The sequence below is a fragment of the Felis catus genome, chromosome X (assembly GCF_018350175.1).
Source record: "Felis catus isolate Fca126 chromosome X, F.catus_Fca126_mat1.0, whole genome shotgun sequence".
Taxonomy (NCBI): Eukaryota; Metazoa; Chordata; class Mammalia; order Carnivora; family Felidae; genus Felis; species Felis catus.
The window spans coordinates 97,896,708-97,914,245 of NC_058386.1; the positions used below are offsets into that span (position 1 = coordinate 97,896,708).

General features: G+C 49.2%; 1 protein-coding gene, 1 long non-coding RNA gene and 1 other non-coding gene across 7 annotated transcripts in view; 1 reads left to right on the top strand and 2 right to left on the bottom strand.

Annotated features, from left to right (window-relative positions):
• LOC111558776 overlaps window positions 1-17,538 on the top strand; it is a 71,077-nt gene that overhangs the window by 34,180 nt on the left and 19,359 nt on the right. Inside the window, exon 1 of one of the 5 annotated variants that reach the window (XR_006592883.1) lies at window positions 7,147-7,274. The exons of 3 other annotated variants lie outside the window; for them this stretch is intronic. This is a non-coding gene — a long non-coding RNA (uncharacterized LOC111558776). Of the gene's footprint in view, window positions 1-7,146; window positions 7,275-15,614; window positions 15,998-17,538 lie in introns of those variants that run through there. One more of the 5 variants, XR_006592884.1, reaches the window with a different exon arrangement.
• Window positions 120-7,812, bottom strand: LOC111558775 (rhox homeobox family member 2B-like). Its single transcript, XM_023249457.2, has 4 exons — window positions 7,463-7,812; window positions 6,906-7,302; window positions 4,734-4,779; window positions 120-737 (listed from the first exon to the last, which is right to left on the bottom strand). Exons 1-4 carry the CDS (start codon window positions 7,542-7,544, stop codon window positions 315-317), a joined length of 948 nt encoding a protein of 315 aa, XP_023105225.1. The 5' UTR covers window positions 7,545-7,812; the 3' UTR covers window positions 120-314.
• On the bottom strand, window positions 16,200-16,342 carry LOC111558864. Its single transcript, XR_002739990.1, has one exon.

Below are 17,538 nucleotides of genomic sequence, written 5' to 3' on the forward strand. Positions count from 1 at the left end.
GCCTGGCCTGCCGATGGTGGCTCAGGGACAGTGCTGCGTGAGAGCAGGTGTCCTCGCCTTTCCCTATGAATGGCATTGCCCATGCAACTGACTGACCCCACACCACACGCAAAAAACAATTGTAGAGAATTCACAACTTTATTGAAAATGTAAAAAGTGCCCTAAAATAGAGGGTCAGTGAATTTGACTTCTCTTTAATAATTCAGCACACATTGAATGAACTATTCGTTAAGGCAACAGATACAGAAACTTGAATCTGGCTCAAAAACACCTCGGAAAAAAACTGTCACAGAGCCCATTCTTTGGGAAAACGATTAAAGAAGAGCCATGGGTGGTACCGCACCAGGATGGGCCAAAGGAGGACAGCCATAGCGAGGGAAAGGTGGAGGGCCACCAAAGGGAAGGAAAAGTGGAGGGCGGCCATAGGGAGGGAAAGGTGGAAAGTAGCCATAGGGAAGGAAGGGTGGAGGGCAGCCATAGGGAGGGAAACCTAGACAGGACCAAGGTTGAGGAAGCAGGAACATAGGAGGAAAGGGTGGCATGGGCGGGCGAGGTGGCCCCGGCATCATTGGCTCCTGAAAAATCCACACAAAATTCAGCTGCCGAATGAAGATGCTACGGTAGGGTTGACCTGTGTTAATGATGGGAGGGGGGACCGTGGCCATGGGGGGCATGTTTCTGAGCCTCAGTGCCCTCCGCTGTCTTCTCAACTTGGCCCTCCTATTCTTAAACCAAACCTTCAATCAGAGAGAAAAAAAGGATCGTTTTAGTATGTTGAGCATTGAATGTCATACATGAAAAAAAAAAAAAAAAACCCAGCAGGCTACTCTCTACACCCTCAGGGTTTTAAACTGCACCAGGGAAGCTACTTCCTTGTTGCTAAATTATCCTAGGAAAGTTAGCACCGAGGGGTCTCCCTTCAGCTCACCCTCAGACGGCACCCACTCTGTGCCAGGCTGTGGCTTGGCTTATGGCTTTCACTCTGTCCTCCCACCTTGCGTATTATTTTTCCCCACCCTGACAAACAGGTGTAGCTGAGGAATGGCACTCCGTCCCTGCTGTTACTCTTACACGTGCTGGGCTGTGTCCTGACAGCTGGCCCTCAGCTGTCCAGCTGCCACTGACTCCTAATCACTAGGCTAGTGTCACCCTGCTTGTGGGGAAGCTCAGCATAAAGTCCTGCTGGGGCGACAACCCCCAGTTTGCAAAGCCCGTCTTCAATGTGCAGTAAATAATCCACAGGCACGTGTGGGATTTTGAAACCAAAGGTTTCTTTGAAGGATGACTAAAGGCTCATTCATTTTCTGAAACCTCTTCATAGTTGAAGGGTGGTACTGTGAGCGAGGCTTGGGCTTGGAGGGCCCAGGAGCCTGTGGCTTGTCTTGCTGGGACACAAGTTAAGCTGAAGCACCGGACAGCACCTGGATGTTTTACACTTCGGGGGCAACGAAGGTTTAGCCTGACTAGGACCACACTTACTCAAGTTCTCAAAATCTCTGCCCAGCCAACAGTTCGGGGGCAAAGAGGCACACCACCGTTGTCCACTCTGCACCCTCCACCCTGCCCCACCCTCCAGACTTCCCTGGGCTCAGCACCCGGTCAGCGCCCTCTGCTCTGGCTACAGTTCCAGGACCCTGGACAGGAGCCACTGCTGCCCAGCAGGGCAGGGCCCCCTAAGCCCCTCTCCTCCGCCAGGAGAGCCCCATCCCATCCCTTCTTCTCCTTTCTTTTTTGAGTCGAAGCATAGCTGACAATACAATATTATAGTAGTTTCAGGTGGACAGCACAGTGATTCGTCATTCCTCTACCTTACAAAATGCTCACCACGATCAGTGTAATCACCATCATCACCATACAAAGTCATTGCTGTATTTTGACTATATTCCTTCTGCTGTACTTTTCATCCCCGCGACTGATTTACTACATGACTGGAACTTGGCGCCTCCTAATGCACTTCACTTATTTTGCCCGTCCCTCTCCCCCTACCCCGCAACCTCCAGTCTCCTCTGTATTACAGTCTGCTTCTGTTTCGTCTGTTCGGTAAGATTCCACACATAAGTGAAATCATATGGTATTCTTAAGGCAACCAGGCGAAACTGACACTTTAGGAAGACAGCTAAGCATGTGGGAGAGGAGTCACAAAATGGCTCCTCCCGCCTATCTGCCAGCTATGAACAGTACAAAAAACAAAACAAAACAAAACACCTGTCCTTTGGACTCCACTGTCCTTTCCGCATCGTATTAATGGAATTCCTTTGTATTTAATATTTGTAGACATTCCCAGGTGGCAAAGGTTACTTGAGACTAAGGGCCTCTACTCTCTCTGTTGCCTCATTTTCCCTCTCCCAGCTTAGTAGTTACTTGGTCTTTCTGCTGCTTGAATATGAAAAGTCTAAAGAAACCAGTGCTGGGAGCTCCTTTTGGGGGATCCAAGTTTACCAGAGGCCAAGTCTACACAAGTGCAAAGCAGCCTAACTGAGGTAGACACTGATACTAGTTCCACATACCTAATACTGGGTTATCAAAACAACTCTTTTTTTTTTTTTAATTTTTTTTTTTCAACGTTTATTTATTTTTGGGACAGAGAGAGACAGAGCATGAACGGGGGAGGGGCAGAGAGAGAGGGAGACACAGAATCGGAAACAGGCTCCAGGTTCTGAGCCATCAGCTCAGAGCCCGACGCGGGGCTCGAACTCACGGACCGAGAGATCGTGACCTGGCTGAAGTCGGACGCCTAACCGACTGCGCCACCCAGGCGCCCCTCAAAACAACTCTTAACTGTACTCGCAAAATGGTCGAGGGGACACCCATTAAAATGTTCTTCACACAAACGCTTTATGTTCTCAGTTATATGTGGAATCTAAAAAAAAGCTCAACAAACTCATGGAGCAACATCGGATCTGTGAGTGCTAGAAGGGTGGGTGGAGGAAGGGCCTAGAGTCGGTCACAAGGTAAAAATGGCCACTTTTGAGATAAATACGTACCAGGAAGATAATGTAACATAACGACTAGACTTAACACTGCCACGTGGTACGTATGGCAGTTAAGAGAGTCAATTTTCTTAATGTTTGTTTATTTTTGAGAGAGAGCGCGAGCAGGCGAGGCCGGAGAGGCAGACAGAGAGGGAGACAGAGGATCCCAAGAGGGCTCCACGCCGACAGCGGCAAGCTGGGAGCCCCCTTCCTGCTCTCGTGCCCCCTGTCTCTCCCTCTCTCAAAATAAATAAGTACACTTAAAAACAGAAAAAGAAGACCAAAATCTCAGGTGTCAGACAGTCCTCGAAGGACCATTCGCTAATGCGTTTGGTACTCTCACAAATTGGAACGTGAGTGATATCCCCAAATAATTCTCCCCTTACCCTCCACCTCGTTAGACTGGCTTCCCCCTTTGTTGAGTTGATGCAACCTTGTTTGAAATTGTTGTTTGAGTTTATTTTGTCTTGGACAGATTTCAGAGGTTGCGACTCCCCCCCCCCACGTCTACCATAATGCACAATCTACTCTTTAACTATGTTTTCAGGCTGACAGATCAAAGAATTCTGGGAAATTAAAGTGGAGGCCTGCCACTCTCCACACCCCTTTACCAAACACTTAAAAGCAATAGCTCCAAATTGGAATTAATTAAATTTAAAAATGTTGAAATAAAATAATTTTTTCATTAAAAAATAAAACTGCCTTACTCCAAATCCTAGAGTAACAAATCATAGATGTTAAAAAACAAACAAAACACAAAACAAAACAAAAGGAAACCAACAACAGGAGACCCAGGTACTTTAACTAAAAGCAGTAAGCAGTGACAATAAAAAACATTTTTGAAATTTTTAAATAAAATTTAAAAAATAAATCAAATGAATTTTATGATTAAAAAATAAAATTGCTTTCGTCTGGATCCTAGAGCAAAAGATCATATTCAAAAGGAAAACCACCACATAGGGCGCCTGGGTGGCTCAGTTGGTTAAGCGTCCGGCTCTTGATTTCTGCTCAGGTCATTATCTCAGGGTTCGGGAAATTAAGTCCCCATGTCAGGCTCTGTGCTAACAGCTCAGCACCTGCTTGGGATTCTCTCTCTGCCCCTCTCCTGCTCGCACAGACTCTCTCTCTCTCTCTCTCAAACTAAATAAACTTAAAAAAGGAATATACGTGCAATATACTACATATTTTTTATATGTACATTTATATATTAAGTGTATTTCTACTTTAGATAAATATAAGCATTATTCTATGAATTAAATGTATTGTATATCTTATATAATTGATATTTACTACATTACACACATATTTTTGTATTTATAATATATATAAAATACAAATATAGTTATATTAGCACGTAAATATATATTGCACATAAAAATCAGTATACTACACATGTGACATATAATTATAAAAATATGTGTATTATAAGTCTACTTTAGTGACCTATGAAAGTACATACAGTAAGGTGTAGCTTAGACAAAGGTGTATATATATGTGTATGCAAGGGATACTATACTATACCAATTTTTTCATTCCTTTAGGAAATCATGTTCCCTCTGGTAATGGGCAATTTCCAAAACCTGGGCTTTATGTATCCCACCTTCCCCTCCGCAAGACCCAAAAGTTCAACACTTATTTCCCAAATCTAAAAAAGGCAACGAAAACACAGAAACGTGAGAAAGTCTATGACCAAGGTGCCCCAAATCCTGAAACAGGTTTAAAATGGCTCCCAGCGAAATTGTTTTTTTCGGGTTTACTGACCTGCACTCTGGCTACAGGCACATTCATGAATCTCGAAAGTTCCTTGCTGAGGGGAGAAAAATCGCAAGGATCAGTATGTGGAGTTGGCGGTGAGTTAAAATACAGCATTTTTCATTCATCTTTTGAAAAATTGTTTTCGGGGAGATGTCAGTGACATTTTATGAACCAGTTTCTGCACTAGGAAAAGTCACGCCATTTCAGGATTTACAGTGAGGTTCAGTTGACAAAGAATTTAAGGGAAGCCAAGTCTTGGTGGGTAAAGGAGGCACAGTCCCCAAGAACACGTGACATTCTAATTCAGTTTCTTTTAGTGTTATCAACACCAAAATGAAAAAGAATCTGACTGAGGAACTATCTGTGTGGACTTTCAGTCATTGCTCTTACCCACTTTATGGGTTAAATTAGAGCCCTAAGGGACGCCTGGGTGGCTCAGTTGGTTGAGTGTCCGACTTCGGCTCAGGTCATGATCTCGAGGTCCGTGAGTTCCAGCCCCGTGTCCGGCTCTATGCTGACAGCTCAGAGCCCGGAGCCTGTTTCAGATTCTGTGTCTCCCTCTCTCTCTGACCCTCCCCCGTTCATGCTCTGTCTCTCTCTGTCTCAAAAATAAATAAACGTTAAAAAAATTTTTTTAATAAAAAAATAATGATAAATTAGAGCCCTAAAACAACATGCGTTCTCTCTCTGTCTCTCCCCTCCCCTCCCATCCCGTCCCCTCCCCCATCTCTCTTTATCTATCAGTAATGAACCCAGTTAAGAGTACATGCCCACTAGAGGCTAGAGGATGGCACAAACTGCTGTTTATTCCTTGGTCGTGCTTTGTTACATTTTTCTACCACTAACTTCCCCCCTGCCATCCACCATCCACCCCCCAACACACACACACACACACACACACACACACACACACACACTCTCCCCCCCCCCCCCCGCCCCCACTATCCTTAAGGGGTAGCTTGAGGCTTCCTTTGAGGGCAGTTTTTTCCGTCGGCACGATTTAATTTTAATTTTTTTTCAATTTTATTATTTTTTCTTTTCTTTTTTTTAAATGTTTATTTATATTTGAGACAGCGCCACGCGCAAGCGTGGAAGGGGTGAACAGGGAGGGAGACAGAATCCAAAGCATTTCAGGCAAAGTCAGAGGTGGGGCTGGAATCCCAGAACGCTGAGAGATCTCTCGACCTGACGAAGTGGGACGCTCAACCACTGAGCCACCCAGGCGCCCGATTTACAGTTTTCTTAAGTAGGCTACGGGTCCAAAATGGGGCTTGAACTCACGACTCGAGATCAAAATTCATATGCTCTACGGACTGAGCCAGCCGCGCCCGTTTTCTTCTTCTTTAAATTTTAATTTATTTTTAAAGACCTCTAGCAAAGTTTAAGGGAATGCAGAACATTCACTACTCGAGACCGTTTTCCGGCGCACTATTTAAAAATATCCAAATCAGGGCAGGGCCGACTGGCGGGTTCGGTTGCAGGAGCCTGTGACTCTGGACGTCAAGGGTCATGAGTTCCAGCCCCACGTTGGGTGTATTTAAAATACATAAATTGGGATTACTTTAGTGAGTTGGGATTACCTCAAATACGTAAATAATTTAAAAATAACACTAAAATTTAAAAATAACACTAAAAACCGGTGCAGAAATAATCCACAACGAGCAGATTTATCACCATTTTAAGCAAAGGCGGGATCCTACTAGCCCGTTTGCTCCCGCGTCTCAGACTTCTCGCCCCCCCCCCCCCCCCCCCCCCCCCCCCCGGTTCTAGTCGGACTTTCTAGGACTTTCTTCTATTAGCCGCAGCGGACAGTTTCCCGGCTCCAGATGTTCCACTCCACCTGAACGTCCCCCTTGGTCCCCACCCGCAGAGCCCTCAGCTCCCGCCTAAACCAAGGGAGGTGCGGGACCGGCAGCCTCGAGGGCCGGGTAGGTTTTACTTCAGCCACGAGGAGAGAGACACGTGACAAGCCTCCGCGCCGCCCCCCCCCGCCCCCCCCCCCACTCGCCGTCCCGTTCCCGCCGTCGCTCCCCCCGCCAGTCTCCGCCGCGGTCCCCCCAACGCCCTAGTCCACGTTCCTTCCCCCCCCCCCCCCCCCCCCCCCCGCGCCGTCCCCGCCAGCCCCAGCCACTCCCCCCGAACCCGGGCACACGCACCCCGCGCAGCGGCCCCACTTACCGCGTGGTGGGGCTGGGATACTGGGTGCTCTGGAACAAGCTCTCCAGCTGGCGCATCTGCTGGGGGGTGAACTTGATGAGGCGACCCACCGGCCACTTCCATCCCCGAGCTGGACCCGGAGCCGCGGCCGGGGGCAACTGCCCCTCCGGCCTTGGCTCCTCCGGCTTCGGCTCCTCCGGCTTCTCATCGCGGGTTTCGCGACCCACGGGCCACGGATATCCAGCGCCCACATCGCCGGCCCCCTCCTCGCCGTCACCGTCACCATGGTTGTCGTCCCCATGGCTGTCTCCTTCCTTCTTGATTTGTATGCCTGCCGCCCGCTGTTGAGGTGCGAACTCTGACCCTGCTTCCTCAGCTGCTTGGTCTCTGGTAAGCGACATCCCCACTTGCTTGGTTTCTGCAAAGGAAGAAATCCAGAGACAAATATCAGCATCAGAGCCCGGGCTGTGGGGAGGAGACCAGGGGAGGCATCTGAGGGGTGGCCAGACCGCTCCCCTCGCCCAGGGACCCTTCATTTCTGGGACGTGGCGAAGACGCTGGTCCCGACGGGCACAGACCACGCAGCTCTTCCCGGTCCTCGTCGACTCCCAGGCTGGGGAAGCCCGTGACTTCGCGCTTGAATTGGTTGAAAGGATCCATAGTATCCCTCTGCCGTCCTGTGTGGATCTGCGTCTGGATCTGCTGGATCGCTGGGTCACACGCGAAGCGGTGGCTACGCTGCCGTGCCGTCGAGTTCAGCTACCCAGCGTCCCGCTAGGCGCTTTATATATACCACCCTGTAGTGGGGGTTGGGCTCGCCGAGGTGCGCATGCGGCTGGGCTTGGGCACCAAGTGGGCGGGTACTCCTGCCAAGAGGGCTGGGGTGGGGAGCACTTGCTCTAAGGCATCGGAGGGGACTATGGGTAACCAGAGCTGGCGGCTTCGATTGTAGCTTAGCTCGTGTCCCCCAAACTGGCGGCATGTCTCCCCCACTCCCGAGCAAGGGGCTGTGCTGCATTGTGTTTGCCTATTTGCGTAGGGTGAGAGACAGACCTCACCCTAGGTCTGGAGACCTGGCAGAAAAGTTGGGACAATCTCTCTTGGGCCAGCCCCACCCCCACCCCCCAACCTCTGGACCTAGCAGCCGGTACAAAGCAGGGAATAGTCATCAAACGAATGTGATCAGCTCTGAGGTGGCACACTCTGAGTTTTTTCAGCGAGATGCTGAAGTTAGAGCCCGCCAAACTCCCGGGTACCCGGGAACAGGAGCTGGGGCTGGGGCTTGGGGTTGGTGATCGTGCCTGGTGCTCAGATGCACTATGCAAATAAAACCACACGTGCCCCTTGGGAAAGTCCGGTGCCTCCAGAATTTTGGTGATGAAGCTACATCTCGGTGCAGGGCTACAAACCTGCACAGTGCATTCAAGGCTGCTTAAAGTGCACAAAGCTCCTGCTTTTTTTTTCTTGCAATTTTTCTTTTTCAAATATTTGTTTCTTTGTCTCATTGTAACCGCCTATCCTGAAGCATTCCTGCACAGCAGCTATGCCTCTAGCTATAGATTTCTCTATACAAGCATGCATATCCCTGAAGGGTTGGGACCTTTGGGACGCGGGTAATTTCCCGCCGCCATTTCTCCCTTCCCTCAGCCTCTCGGTTTTTCTAGAAAGATCTTCCTGAGCCCTTGCTGAGGGAATAAATGAAGTTTACTTCTTTTGTTTTTAAGTTTATTTATTTTGGGAGAGAGCACAAGCGGGGCGGGAGGGACAGAGGATCTCAAGGGGGCTCTGTGCTAAAGGCAGAGAGCCCAATGGGGGGCTGGACCTCATGAACCCAAAGATCATGAAGTGAGCCAAAGCCAGATGCTTAACCGACTGAGCCACCCAGGCACCCCTAAATAAATTTCGTTTCTTGTTGGTTTCCTTTTTCTTTTTCTTTTCCTTTTTTATTTATTTATTTTTCTTACGGCAGGGATACATTTTTATTGGTCGGAGAGTTGAATTTATGTAGGGTTTTGGTTTCTCCAGATGAGTACAGAAAAGAGACAAGGGACAAGACATTTGGGGTATAGCAAGGAATCCGTGATAAAGAGTGACTCTACATAGTTTTTTTTTTTTAATTTTTTTCAACGTTTTTTTATTTATTTTTGGGACAGAGAGAGACAGAGCATGAACGGGGGAGGGGCAGAGAGAGAGGGAGACACAGAATCGGAAACAGGCTCCAGGCTCCGAGCCATCAGCCCAGAGCCCGACGCGGTGCTCGAACTCACGGACCGCGAGATGGTGACCTGGCTGAAGTCGGACGCTTAACCGACTGCGCCACCCAGGCGCCCCCCTACATAGTTTTATATAGTTTGTCAAAACTCAACAAATGTAAGTTTGAGATTTGTGCACTCTTTTGTATGTCACTTTTACATCAACAGAGGAAACCTGTAAGCAGATACTGAACTCCACTTAATGGTATGCATGCTTATTTCTTGTCAAATAAAAGGGAGCAGACCAGATTGAGGGCTCTGTGGTTTTCCCCACCAGAACTGTTTTATTGATGTTCCAAGACTCGTTAATATCCTAAATATTGGAAACAGCTTCCCACAGTGGGCCTTATGCTCGACAACGTGCTCGATTTATCCCTCGTTTACCCCACGGCCATTCTCCTCACCCCCATTTGAATTCAGACACTCCATCATTTCTGTGGGTTCCTAAATGCATCACGGGCCCTAGTCACCTCACCCGCTGAGTCTCAGGATAAGTGCCCCTGCCTCATGCCCCTGGAGGATGGGTAAGAAACTAACTAAAAGAGGTTTGCGGACCAATTCGTTTTCAAAGAGGTGGTAAGGGATGCAAGGTGACTGCGTCCTCCTGACCACTTTAACCAGATGTTTCCTCCTCAGGGAGGCCCTTGTTGAATGCCGCAGGCACCTCCCCCGCCTCGGCTGGACACCCTATGGCCAGTTTCGACTTGAGATTAGTTATTGCGTGAGCGGCCTACGAGGGCTTTCATTCTGTTTGTGCTGGACTAGCTGCGATTATCCGTGACCGCTGAGGGGGCGCGTTCTTTCGTGTCTCCCGTTCCCACGGAGCCTTCCCGTTGGCTCCATCTCAGTCCCTCCCGTGTCCCGAGACAACTATTGCCCTACCTTGGCACCAGTTGTGGTAGTATTTTCTTCAGTAACTTCACACTTTGCAGACCTTAACAACCGAACGGAGCCCCGTCCTAAGCAAAAATAGCCACGACTGGGGTTCGATGTGCCGGGTTTCTGGCCGTGGGCGCTCTGGGGCCAGCCTGCCGGGGTCTGCGTCGCGGCTTGCTCGCCCTGGCTAGCTGGCTAACCTGTTGAGTTGCTGAGTCTCCGTTTCCTCAGGTGTCCTCGTCCGTAGAACGAGGACAGCAATAGCCACCACCTCGCCAGGGTGCTGCGGGAGTAATTGAGGTGACAAGAATAAAATGTTTCCGGTGGCCACACCACACCGTCTCACATTTCTGATTTCAGCCAATGTTGTGTTTCTTTATTCGCAAGGGTCCGTGAGAGAAGACAGGTGCTGGTTGTTCTCTGGCAGTTGACAACGAGGACAGGAAGTTTTCTCGTGACCGTCAGGTCTCCAGGGCTACACGTCATTTGGGGTCTTTCTTTTTTAAGTCTTTTTTTCAGTAATCTCTCCCCCCAACGTGGGGCTCGAGCCCATGGCCCTGAGAGCGAGAGTCACACTCCCCCAACTGAGCCAGCCAGGCGCCCCGCTACATGTCTGTTTGTACCTACCTGGGCTCCAGTCACCAAACCTCGTGGCCTGTGTGCTTACAGGGCCCCGTGGCAGGTAGTGTGGGCAGTGCCTCCAGCGCAGACTCAGCCTTTGTGCCCTGGCTTCTCCCAGTCTGAGCAGAGGGATCAGCCCACATGAGAGAAAGACGCTGAAAATGATGGAGCCCCACCCCCACTAAGTTGCTCTGTGGCCCAGGTCAATCAGCTGAGATCCCTGTGCCTCCCGTGCCGCATCTGTACAATGGGGGTCACGATGGTACCCCCTCTCCTGAGCTGCGAAGTGTACGAGGTAATAGAAGGAAGGCCCACAGGACGGGCTCAGACGACCGGAGCTGATGCTGGAGGTAAGGGGTCAGGGCTGAGGGGGCTCAGGCTGTGCTTGGGCCCTCGCTGTGATCGAAGGTGCCGGACATGGAGCATAACCCCTGCCCCTGGGTGGATGTGCGAGCCTGTGGAGTGAACGTGGCCGTGCTTGCTCGTGCCGGTGACCTCACGTGAGTGCCGGCTGCGCACCGGGGCCTGGCTGACGAATCTTGCAGCTGTCCGCGGGGAGGGGCGGAGAGTGGTGCGAGGCATCACTGTTTCTTGCTGAGGCAAGGCGACGGAGGCTTGGAGAGGTTGGGTGACCTTCCCAAGGTTATGCAGCTTGGTGGAAGTGGGCAAGGATCCAAACCTCTGCAGAGTGTTCCTGGCAGCCCCTGGTAGAAGCGGAGTTGGCTTTCGGGGAGTAGTGGGGCTTCCCTCACGTCTCAGAGTGAGCCAAAGTTTGGTAAATGCTAAGCAGGCTGTGCGCAGAACTGCAGTTAAAGGGGGGAGGAGAAGGGCGCCTGGGTGGCTCGGTCGGTTAAGCGACGGACTCCCGGTACTGGCTCAGGTCATGATGTCGTGGTTGTGAGATCAAGCCCCATATGGGGCTGCGGCCCAGCGTGGCTCCTGCTTGGGATTCTCCGTCTCCGGCTCTCTGCCCCTACCCGACTCGTGCGTGCCTGCTCTCTAAATAAACAAACGTCCGTACCAACAAAGACGATAGGAGAGGGTATTACGAGCAACCCCAGGAAGGAAGAAGTAGAAAGCTGATCTCAGGAAACCCAGACACAGCCAGGGTGGCTGTCTCGAGGGTAGACCTCGAGAGGGAGCTAGAGAAGAGTCTGCAGAGAACTCCATATCCAGCAGGGAAATCAAGTTTAAATATTACGTTGGGGTCGAATTCAAGGGAGGTGTTGGGGTATGTGCATCTGGGAGGATGGAACCCTGTAAGTTTGGGGCAAGCGAGACTCATGAAAACAGTGTTTTAGGATGGGGTTCTTGGAGGGGAGTCCCAGATGGCTCTGGGTTCGGCTCACTGCAGTTACTGGGCTAGGGGATCAAGGTGGAGAGCCAGAGTCCCTGCTTGGAGGCCACATCGGTCCACAAGGTGCATGAGGCGTCCCCTGGAATTGGAATGTAAACGTCTGTGCGTGTAGTGGCATTACGGTGATGTGTGCACCTTTCATCAGCTAGAGTGGCGACCGCGCCCCTAACCCCCCCTTCCGCCTTCATAAATATTATGGCAGAGAACGGGGGGCTGAGGAAAGCGAGCGGGCTCTGGAGTTGGGTGGAGCACACGTGTCTGGTTTCCGGGCACAGCCGTGTTCTTCTGCTTTCATGGTATATTCTCACCTCATGACACTGGCAAGCCTTCCTGTCTCTGTGCCTCCGTTTCCCCAACTGGAAATAGGGCAACTCTTCCTATTACTACCACTGTTTACTAAACTAATGATGGTCAACTCACAGAATTCTTAGGAAGTCGGAATGAAGTATGGAAAAAGTTTCCTTCCCTCGCCTTCCCTCCCTCCCTCTCTCTCTTCCTTCCTCCCGTCACCTGTTCTTCCCTCCCTAGATTCCTCCTTCCCTTTCTACCTCTCTGCCTTCTTCCCTGCCATCCTCTTCCCTCCTACCTCCTTCTCACCCTCCTCCCACTCTGTTCCGTATCCATCCCTCACCTCCCTCCATCTTCCCTACTTTCTCCTCCCTCTTCCCACTCCCTCCTTCCCTCCCTGTCTTTTCTCCCTCCTCCTTCCTTCCTTCTCTCCCTCCTCTTCCCTCCCTATTTCCCTCCCTATTGTGTGTGTGTGCACATGTTCGTGCATGTACCTCATTGCATTTAATTGTCTAAACGTGTCTATGTACTAAAAACAAGCACCGAAGATACAAGCAAGTCACGGAGAGAAAGAAAATACATGAGTTAAAATCACATATAATCTAGAACAAGGCATATGTCACACGTAAGTAATAAAGCAATATATGGAAGTGCAAAGAAGGCAGAATTTACATCAGTACAAATAAGAAAACAGTCGGAGGAGGTAGATTTTAAGATGACTCTTGAAGCGTGGGTAGAAGGTCTTCCTGGCCTTCCCCAAATAAATGCTTCTTCCTCAGTAACAAAAGTGACACGTATTGGGCACTCGGCTGGTTCAGTTGGTAGGTCTTGGACTCTTGATCTCAGGGGTGTTAAGTTTGGGCCCCACGTTGGGCGTAGAGTGTACTCCAAATCACTAGGTATGGAAAGAGCCAAATGTCCATCGATGGATGAATGGATAAAGAAGATGTGGCATATATATTTACAATGGAGTATTACTTAGCAATCAGAAAAGAATGCAATCTTGCCATTTGCCACTACATGGATGGAACTAGAGGGCATTATGCTAAGCGAAATTAGTCAGCCCAAGACAAATATCATGACTTCACTCATGAGGAATTTAAGATACAAAATAGGTGAACATAAGGGAAGGGAGGCAAAAATAATAGAAAAACAGGGAGGGAGACAAAACATAACAGACTTTTAAATACAGAGAACAAACTGAGGGTTGCTGGAGGGGTTGTGGGAGGGGGGATGAGCTAAATGGCTAAGGGGCACAAAGGAATCTACTACTGAAATCATTGTTGTACTATATGCTAACTTGGATGTAAATTAAAAAAATAGATACATAAATAAGAAATCTTTAGGGGTGCCTGGGTGGCTCAGTTGGTTGAACGCCTGACTCTTGATTTTGGCTCAGGTCTTGATCTCATGGTTGGTGAGATTGAGTACTATGTGAGGCTTGCGCTGAGAGTGGAGCTTGCTTAAGATTCTCTGTCTCCCTGTCCCTCTGCCCCTTCTCCGCTCATGCTCTCTCTCAAAATAAATAAACAGACATTTAAAAAATAATGAAATAAAAATAAAATCTTTAAAAAAAGGTAACACATTATTGTGATTTATATGGAAAGTATGAAGACACCGAAAATAAAACTTGTTAAACTTGGCGCGCCTGGTGGCTCGGTCGGTTGAGCATCAGACTTTTGATTTTGGCTCAGGTCATGATCTCGGGGTTTGTGGGATTGAGCCCCATGTCAGGCACGGTGCTGACAGTATATGGAACCTGGTTGGGATTCTCTCTGTATCTCCCCATCTCTCTGCCCTTTCCCTGCTCAGTCTGTCTCTCAAAATAAAGAATGAAAAATAGAAAAGCATATTAACCTCAACTATAACCCTGCCAAATATCCAAGGGTAATAATGAAAATGTTATTTTTCAGGTTGTTTTCCTATAATTTCTTTTCCAAGTACTACTGTATTCCACATTGTATCTGATATTCTGACATTTCATCACAAGCATTTCCTACATTTTTAAAAAGTTTGTATTTATTTATTTTGAGAGAGAGAGCGCACACAAGCAGGGGAGGGGCAGAGGGAGAGGAAGAGAGGGAATCCCAAGCAGGCTCCGTGCTGTCAGCGCCTGACAAGGGGCTCAGACTCACGAACCGCGAGATCATGACCTGAGTGGAAACCAAGAGGTGGACGCTTAACCGAATGAGCCACCCAGGAGCCCCAGGCATTTCCCACATCTTAAAAAATATTGGAAATCTTAGTGGCCATTCACAACCTCACTCACAGGGACCGTGATTAGCTGCTAAGGGGTGTTCTTCCTACCCATGATTATACTGTAATTAACAGACAAGCCAGATAGCCTCCTGGTAAGGCTGCCATTCCCTACAAAGTAAAGAGAGAACCAGAATTTCTTCCAGACCCTGCTAAGAATGACCAGGAAGTGGTTCAGACTGAGGCCAGTGTTCAGGGGCTGATAGCAGCAATAGAAGAGGCTTTCCCTCCTAAGGTGAGTTGGCCTAAGGCTGGATATTTTGACACTGGAGTTAGGGAATAATCCACACATAGGACACAACAGACGAGCAACAAATGTATGTTTAGTGAAGCTGAGTCTGATAGGTAGGGTCCAGCATAAAGTCCAAGTACCTGGGCCTCCTGCGGCCGCTTTTTCCCCCCTTTTTTCCCCACAGAGAGTAGTTTATTGCTTTTAGAACAAAATAAGATGCTCTCAGAACTTGTCTTATTGAAGAAAATACTTTTAGAACTTTTTATTTTTTTTTTATTTTTTTTTCAACGTTTATTTATTTTTGGGACAGAGAGAGACAGAGCATGAACGGGGGAAGGGCAGAGAGAGAGGGAGACGCAGAATCGGAAACAGGCTCCAGGCTCTGAGCCGTCAGCCCAGAGCCCGACGCGGGGCTCGAACTCACGGAGTGTGAGATCGTGACCTGAGCTGAAGTTGGACGCTTAACCGACTGCGCCACCCAGGCGCCCCCTTTTAGAACTTTTTAAGACTTTCTAACACACTATTTTCTCAACTGATGAAGTAGGTACTTCGATGTAGAAAATGTGCCAGAGATTTGTGCCCAGGCAGCATGGCACGGCCCACAATCGTGTGGGCCCAGAGCTGTCCCACTGGATGCAGCTAACTGCTTACAAGCACACTTCGTGGGGGCGCCTGGGGGGCTCAGTCGGTTGAGCCTCCGACTTCGGCTCAGGTCATGATCTCGCCGTTTGTGAGTTCCAGCCCCGCGTCGGGCTGTGTGCTGACAGCTCAGAGCCTGGAGCCTGCTTTGGAATCTGTGTCTCTCTCTTCTCCCTGCCCCTCTCTCCCTCATGCTCTCTCTCTCCCAAAAATAAATAAACATTAAAAAATTTTTTTAAAAAGCAGGCGTTGTGCTTGCTGCCAGTGCACTGTCAGACCTGCAGTGTTCCTTCTCCCCCAGAACCCACTCCCGGGTCTTGCTCACTGCCCTGGGCCCTGCATTCCTGCACCAAACCCTGCCCAGGAGGCACAGGTGCGGGCAGATAGCTGGAGCTGCCAGACTGGCCCCCAAGTTAATCCAGGCAAGGAAAAACGGTGTGTTTCCTCCTCGGTTAGGTGGCCTCAGATGCCCCTTCCACAATGGGCGTCACCATTTCTGGACACCCCTCTTCCAGGTAACATCTACTCGGCGGCCCAAAGCAGTAGGACGCCTGGGACGGAGAGGTCCCCCTCATTCACTGGCCTCGCTGTGGTAGGTGACTACATGTTGTGTGGGCGCGCGTCCTCGCCTGTGCAGCAGGCGGGTGGGGGGGCCCAGCCACTTTTGGGGCAACGTAGCCCCGGATCAGCGCACAAGAGCCTGGTGGTGTCTAAGGAAAGCCCCAAACCCTGAGCCCCGTGCTGCCACTGAAGGCCCTGGCCTAGTAACAGCCAAATAGGGCCTCACAACTACAAAAAGTCTCACGGAGGAAAACAAGGCTACCCGACACGTTGCAGCCATGACGGCCACCCTCAAGAGCTGATCTTGGCCTCCAGTCCTGGCCGAGGAGAAAAGGGACACCCCTGCGCCCCAACAGAGCCCCATGAGACAGAAGCCCTCTCCCACTGCAGTTGTGGTTTTCTTTCGAAGTAGAGTTGACAATGTGGCGTTGTTTTCAAGTGTACAACTTTGTGGTTCCGCACTTCTATACATTTCGACATGCTCGTTGCGTTAAGTGTGGTTACCGCCTGTCGCTGTGCAACATTATCAAAACACTAATGACCATGTGTCCCATGCTGTACTTTTAGCCCTATGAAATCCTGAAGTATTTTATAACTGGGAGTTTGTACCTCTTAATCCCCTTCATCTATGGAACCCATGCTCCACCTACCTCCCCTCTGGCAACCACCATGTTGTTCCTAAGGGACCCAGGGTAAGCCACCCCAAAATATACCAAAATGGCATATTGATTATTTTGGATTAAAGCTGCTTTCTTTTTAAAAAATGTTTATTTATTTCTTTTGAGAGACAGCAAGAGCACAAGCAGGGGAGGGGCAGAGAGAGAGAGGGAGAGAGAGAATCTCAAGCTGGCTCCACGCTGTCAGTGCATAGCCCGACGTGGGGCTCGATCCCACAAACTGAGAAAATGATCTGACCGAAAATCAAGTGTCGGGCACTTAACCAACTGAGCCACCGAGGCGCCCCTATTTTTTCTTTTTAAGACATCTCTACGCCCAAGACAGGGCTCAAACTTGTGACCCCAATCACATGCTCTACCCACTGAGCCAGCCAGGTGCCCCTAAAGCTGCTTTATTATTATTATTTTTAAAATTTTATACAGTCAATGTTTTTTATTTAAAATTTTTTTTAATGTTTTATTTTATTTTTGAGAGACAGAGAGAGACAGAGCATGAGCTGGGGGAGGAGCAGAGAGAGAGGGAGACACAGAATCTGAAGCAGGCTCCAGGCTCTGAGATGTCAGCACAGAGCCTGATGCAGGGCTTGAACCCATGAACACGAGATCATGACCTGAGCCGAAGTCGGATGCTCAACCGACTGAGCCACCCAGGCACCCCTAGTCAATGTTTATTTAGACTTAAATATTCATGTTTTCCATTGTTCTTCATTTCTTTTTTTTCATGTTTTAACCCATCCTCCCTCCCACAACCCCTCCCAGTAACCCTCTGTTTGTTCTCCATATTTAAAAGTCTCTTATGTTTTGCCCCCGCCCTGTTTGTATATTATTTTTGCCTCCCTTCCTTTATGTTTATGTTTTGTATCTTTTTTTTTTAACGTTTATTTATTTTTGAGAC

Coding starts and splice junctions, on each gene's coding strand:
- LOC111558775 (XM_023249457.2), bottom strand. CDS start 7,544: ATGGATCCTTTCAACCAATTCAAGCGCGAAGTCACGGGCTTCCCCAGC. Junction 7,303..7,462: donor GGACCGGGAAGAGCTGCGTG/GTCTGTGCCCGT, acceptor CTTCCTTTGCAG/AAACCAAGCAAGTGGGGATG. Junction 4,780..6,905: donor TATCCCAGCCCCACCACGCG/GTAAGTGGGGCC, acceptor TTCTCCCCTCAG/CAAGGAACTTTCGAGATTCA.